General features: G+C 40.7%; 1 protein-coding gene across 3 annotated transcripts in view; it reads left to right on the top strand.

The window, feature by feature from the left end:
• Nucleotides 1–1,201: 1,201 nt before the first annotated feature.
• Nucleotides 1,202–6,000, top strand: part of IFT88 (intraflagellar transport 88) — a 116,316-nt gene continuing 111,517 nt past the window's right edge. For 2 of the 3 annotated variants that reach the window (XM_020968797.2, XM_020968796.2), the window contains exons 1-2: nucleotides 1,202–1,399; nucleotides 5,201–5,296. In XM_020968797.2, the coding sequence (XP_020824456.1) occupies nucleotides 5,207–5,296 (90 nt within the window). In that variant the 5' untranslated portion in view covers nucleotides 1,202–1,399; nucleotides 5,201–5,206. Of the gene's footprint in view, nucleotides 1,400–1,699; nucleotides 1,845–5,200; nucleotides 5,297–6,000 lie in introns of all 3 variants that reach the window. The other variant, XM_078147083.1, reaches the window with a different exon arrangement.

The raw sequence follows: 6,000 nt of genomic DNA, 5'->3' as shown, positions 1-6,000 counted from the left end.
GCAGACAAAAACAAAAACAAACAAACAAACAAAAACAACAGACAAAAACGAGGCAGCATGGTTTGGGAATTGATTATATATGTGAGGTGAGAGAGAGTGAGGAACTGAGGATGATTGAGGTTGTGAACCTGGAAGGATGATGATGCCTTCGACAAAAGTAGTTTGGAAAAATGAGTTGTGGGGGGAATGGGAGGGGAGATGGTGGTAGTACCTCCTCTTCTCCCTTCCAGTTAACTTCTACTCACTTCTAACACACACTAGAAATTCCCTGTATTCCACTAGTTGCCTAAAGGCAGCTCACACCAAGTAATGTCATCAGTTTGATCCAGAATTTCCCTGACATCTCCCCTGTATGTAAATGTTTCTCCTAATAAAACATAAGGTCCTTTTGTCGTTATATCACTTGGCTGGAAACACCTAGCTGGCCACTCAGAACTTACAAATAAATAAATGATTGATAACTTTTCAGTTACTTCAAATCCCCAATAGTAGTCTTTTGCCTTTCCCTTCTGATCTACTTTTGCCGTTTTGATCATTATTTCATAAATCTCAAGATTTCTTTTGTATTCCTAATAATACCTGTCAGTCTAATTGCATCAATATACCTTTCACTAATTTACCAAAATTTAATTAATCATTCCCCTACTTTTGGATGTTTATTTTGCTTCCGGTTTGAGGTTTGGGGTTTTGTTTTTGCAATTCCGTATTATTCCGCTGTGAGCCGTGAAAATCTTCGGACCAATGGGTTTTGGGGAGTTTTGGTTTTCTTTTTAGTCGTTTGGGTTTTCTTTTTAGTTGTTTGCTTGTTTTTCTTAATACTTTCACGACACAACTTAGGGATTCCTTTAAAAACAGCTCTGCTAAGTAACAGACAGTCTTACTCAACTGCACAGGTTTGTTTTCCACAATACTTTCAGGACACACCTTAAAGGTTTCTATAACAATAAATTTGTTAAATAACAAACACTTATTTGAGCCCTGCCCCCTCCCTCATAGAGCCACACCTCTTCCCCTAAAGCCCTTCCCTATCCCCTCCCTTCCTGGAGCCCTCCACTCCTCCTTCCTAACGCTTTGCCCCTCCTTCTTAGAGCCCCGTCCCTTTCAACTAGGTCCCCGCCCCTCTACACTAAAGCCCCGCCCCCTACGCTAAAGCCCCGCCCCTCCTCCCTAGCTAGCGCTCTAGTCCTCTCAACTAGGTCCGGTCCTTCCCGCTCCAAGCCCCGCCCCCTCTTCCCGCGCAGAGCGCTCTGGGAACGGCTTCCTTGGATTCCTCCGTTGCCAACCACACAAAGCTGAGCCGTGGTCTTCGATTCCCCCCTCCCGTGTCCCGCCGTTTCCCGGGAAAGCTGCTGCTTCCTCCCGTTTTTCCCGCGGGGACTTCCGCTCCTTTCCCCGGGAGGTAGGAGGGGTACATCTGGGGACCCGGGAGGGGCTGCACCCATCGGTGCCGGGGATGCTCCAGGCCTCGGGAGAGCGGCGGACGTCCATGGGGCTCCCATCCCCGGGGCTCCCATCCCCCGTTGAGACTGCAGCAAGGCTGGGTAGGGCAGGATCCTCCCGCCCCCCGACTTGTCCTAGGCGCAGTCACAGCGAGTATTCTGGTAGCGCGTTAAAGCTTGCAAAATGCTTTACTTGTGCTCTCTCATTTGAGTCCCACAGTCTTGTGATGCAGATACTCTTTATTATCCCCATTTTACAGATGGAAAGACTGAGGCTTAAGGAAAGGTGAAGTGACGGGTCCACGGTCCCACGGCTAAGTGCCCGAGATAGGATTTAAAACGAGGTCTTACTGATTCAGGTCAGCCCTGTATCCCTTGGGCCACCTAGCCTCTCCTCTGCCCGAGGTGCGTGGATCTGACCCCATTCGCCTAGTGCCCCCACTTCAGGGTCTGGCTTCCAGTCCTTTCGTACAGGATTTTATACCTCCCCTCCCCACACAACCCCACACACACTGCTCTTGTGATTTCGATGCCGAGATTTGTGGGCCCCTCAGACTCGAAGTGTATATCACCAATGCCAGAATTTAGATAGCTGGTCTCCTGTACCCAGAAAAACCTATCCTTTTAATCTTAACTGGTCACTTCTGCTTCGTGGCCTATTAAAGCTAAGATCAAGGATAGTTCTGCCAGGATTAGCCAAGCTTGATTAGAGTTCCAACTTATGCACAAAATTGGAAATCAGATAAAACACATTTCATCCATTCAGGTTTTGCAGGAAAATTTGCACAGTTCATAATTGTATTTATTGGATGTAAGTTTTATTGAGTCCTGAGAATCATCTACCTGATGAAAGGGATAGACAAGGATGAACTATTAAATAATGTCTGTATTAAGTACACAGTCATTTCAGAGTGTGTGTGTGTGTGTGTGTGTGTGTGTGTGTGTGTGTGTGTGTGTAGGAAGAGCTTTAAATCATAAGTAAGCCATGTATAGTGGGGTTATTCCTGTTACACGAGAACATAAACAAAAATCAGGATGCATAAAACTAAAAAAAAAGCTTTTAAGAAAATAAAAAAAATGGTGGAGTAGGCAAAATATTTGCATTAAATATCAACTGACACAAGTAATATACAATCAATATGAAACTACAATAAGTTGTCAAGACATATGGGGGAAAATACTTTACATAAGAATTATAAACTATAAATGACCTCATGAAAACAAGTTGCAAATCACTAATAGTAAAGGACATGCAAAATTAAAACATCTCTTAAGATTTCACCCAACACTTAACAAAATATCAAAGACAAAAGCTGAGAACAAGTCAAATTTGAAAGAGCTGTAAGAAGACAGGTACATTAATAGCTGTCAGTGGAATTGTGAACTGGTCCACCATTCTGGATTTCAGTTTCAAATTATGCAAGAAAAGGAATTAAACTATGTCCTTTGACTCAGTGGTGTGGCTACTGGTCATATAGCCCAAGGAAGTCAAAGATGAAACAGCTAGTATATTTCAAAAAATGTTCAAAACAATATTCTTTGTGGTAGCAAAGAATTGAAAGTGAAGTGGGTGTCCATTATCATTTGGTGAATGGCTGAATAAATTATGGTACATTATCATAATTGAATATTATTGTGCATTAAGAAATGAAGACAGAAAATCAAAGAAACAAGGGAAGGTTTGTATGAACTCATGCAGAATGAAATAAGCAGAATCAAGAACCACAGACACAATTACTTGAAGATTATAAATGAAAACATTACAGCAGGGAGCTGAACTCTATAAAGGTGAAGGTCCTAGATAACAGATAGTGAAACATAACCTTTTTTTAAATAAATAAATTTATTGATTTATTTTTAGTTTTCAATATTCACTTCTATAAGATTTTGAGTTCCAAATTTTCTCCCCATTTCTCTCCCCCCTCCACCCCAAGACAGCATGAAAATTGATATAGGCTCAACATATACATTCCTATTAAACCAATTTTCACATTAGTCACATTGTAAAGAAGAATGAGAACCAGTGGGAGAAACCACAAGAAAGAAGAAACAAAAAAAGAGAGGGAAAGCAAATAATATGCTGCAATCTGCATTCAGACTGCATAGTTCTTTTTCTGGATGTGGACAGCATTTTCCATCATGAGTCTTTTGGAGTTGTCTTAGGTCTTTGCATTGCTGAGAAGAGATAAGTCTGTCAAAGTTAGTTATCACCTAATGTGGCTATTATGGTGTACAGTGTCCTGGTTCTACTCTCTTCACTCAGCATCAGTTCCAGGTTTTTCTGAAGTCTGCTTCCTCATTTCTTATAGCACAATAGTATTCAATTGCATTGATGTACCACAACTTACTTAGCCATTCCCCAAATGATGAGCGTTCCATCAATTTCCAATTCTTGGCCACCACAAAAAGAGCTGCTATAAATATTTTTGTACATATGGGCCCTTTCCCCATTTTTATGGTCTCTTTGGGATACAGGTGTAGAAGTGCTATTGTATAGAACTGTATGCACAGTTTTATAGCCCTTTGTGCCTGGTTCCAAATTGCTCTCCAGAATGGTTGGATCAGTTCACAACTCCACCAACGATGCATGAATGATCCAGTTCTCCTGAAACATAACTTCTTCTTCACATCAGAAAAGTAGAGTACTGCTAGGACAAAATAGTGTGTATGTTGTCAGCTATGGTCACTCTCGTGTTTGTTTTTGTTTTTGTTTTCTTTCCTGATTCTGATTTGTTGTTTTGTTGTTGTTGTTAGTTTGTCACACAGGCGAGTTCATTTGGGAAGGGGGTTGGAAATGATTGATGTAAATCCAAAACGTATGAATAAAACGATTTTTAAAAATCACTTATCTAGGTGCATGGATGGGTTGTGACCTGCACAGATGGAGTTAATATCCATACTGATGGATGTGAAATAATCTCTTCCAGCTCTGAAAACTCATGATTTTTTTTTCTTTTCTTGGTATTTATTTTGTATTTTCTCACTGAAGTATTTCCAGATTTAGTCCTGGGTTGGTTGCTAAAATGGTTACAACTCAACTGAAAGGTTTTCTAAGGCTGTTCAAGTCCTCACTGTGTTCAAATGTAGGCAGAAACTCTGATAGAATAGTTAGGAAGTTTGTTTCTACCAAATATTTGCCCCCTGGGTGTTTGCTTTCACAGTCACAGAATATAAGGGGATATACAGACCCAAAAATATACAGTCCTTAAGTGTTTTTTAAAAGTTCTATTGATACTCTGTTTGCATGTAGGATCAGAGCTCTAGATCTAAAAGGGACCATAGATGCTGTTCAGTCCAACTCTCTCATTTTACAGATGAGGAAACAAGCCCAGGGAGGTTAATTAACTTAGACAAGCTCACTGTGGTAGTAAGAATCAAAAGCAGATTTTGAAGCCAGTTTCTTTGACTCCAGAGCTAGTGGACTTTGATCTGTACCTCCCAATTGTGACAGCAGTTATTTCCACCTGCCTCCCTAGATCGTGCCTCTCCATCCCACACCTCCACTCATAGTTAAAGAAAAAGTTAAGCAAAGCCAATTCGTAGTTACTTTCCCCCCTCTCACCTCTTCAAAGAAGAACAGAATTGGAAGTACTTTTGGGGGTGGGGGTGATATGAAAAAAAAAATGTAAAACTACCAAGAATAACACTCATTGCTAAATATAAGCAGACTGGCCAAATCATGGAAGCATTTTGGTTTTAGAATTGTTTTGAAACCTTTGTTTATGCTTAAGAATGTATTTAGCATATCAAATTCTTCATAGGTACAAATGATGCAAAATGTGCACCTGGCTCCCGAGACAGATGAAGATGATCTCTATTCCGGTTACAATGACTATAATCCAACTTATGATACGGAGGTAAAATATTTAATACTGTAAACTTTCTCTAATGTTGGCATGCTGGTTCTGGTAGACATTTGTTGTATTCCGCATTTTGTCTTCTGCGCTTATGTACTGGTGCGGAGGTCATGGCAGATCTTTCCCTCTGCAGAGCTCCGTTAGTAATCCATCTTTGCTTCTCTTATAGCACTTACTGTATTCTGCCCTGGGTGAGTTGTTTGTGTAGGGAACTTTTCTTAGTTTTCTTTGTCACCTTTTCCTGCTTCCCCTAAAGTGCAGAACACAGTGTCTTGCTCTTAGTAGTGCTTAGTAAATGTTTGTTAAATGGGTGGTGAATTCATTAATTTTACTAACCTCCATTTATGACAACTTTATTTTTGGTAGGAAGGTCTGTTAGAAGGTGAGGATAATCGTACGACTTCCAGTCTCTTCCAATCTCCAGCTGCGTATTAGACATCCCAACTGGATATTCCATATACATATCAAACTCAGCATGTCCAAAAGTAAACTCATCATCTTTTCCCCTAAACTCCTCCCTCTACCTAACTTTTCCTATTACTGTGGAGGGTGCCACTGTTCTTCCAGTTTACCAGACTCACAACCTAGATGTCATCCTTGACTCTTCAGTCTCTCTCACTTTCCCATATCTAATGGGTTGTCAAGTCCAGTCCATTCTACATTCATAACATATTTCACATGTAACTCTTTATCTTCTCTGACAT

The sequence above is a fragment of the Phascolarctos cinereus genome, unplaced genomic scaffold (assembly GCF_003287225.1).
Source record: "Phascolarctos cinereus isolate Bilbo 61053 unplaced genomic scaffold, phaCin_HiC Scaffold_726;HRSCAF=1367, whole genome shotgun sequence".
NCBI lineage: Eukaryota > Metazoa > Chordata > Mammalia > Diprotodontia > Phascolarctidae > Phascolarctos > Phascolarctos cinereus.
The sequence above is the reverse complement of the archived record's forward strand: the minus strand, read 5'-3'. Positions and strand labels throughout refer to the sequence as shown.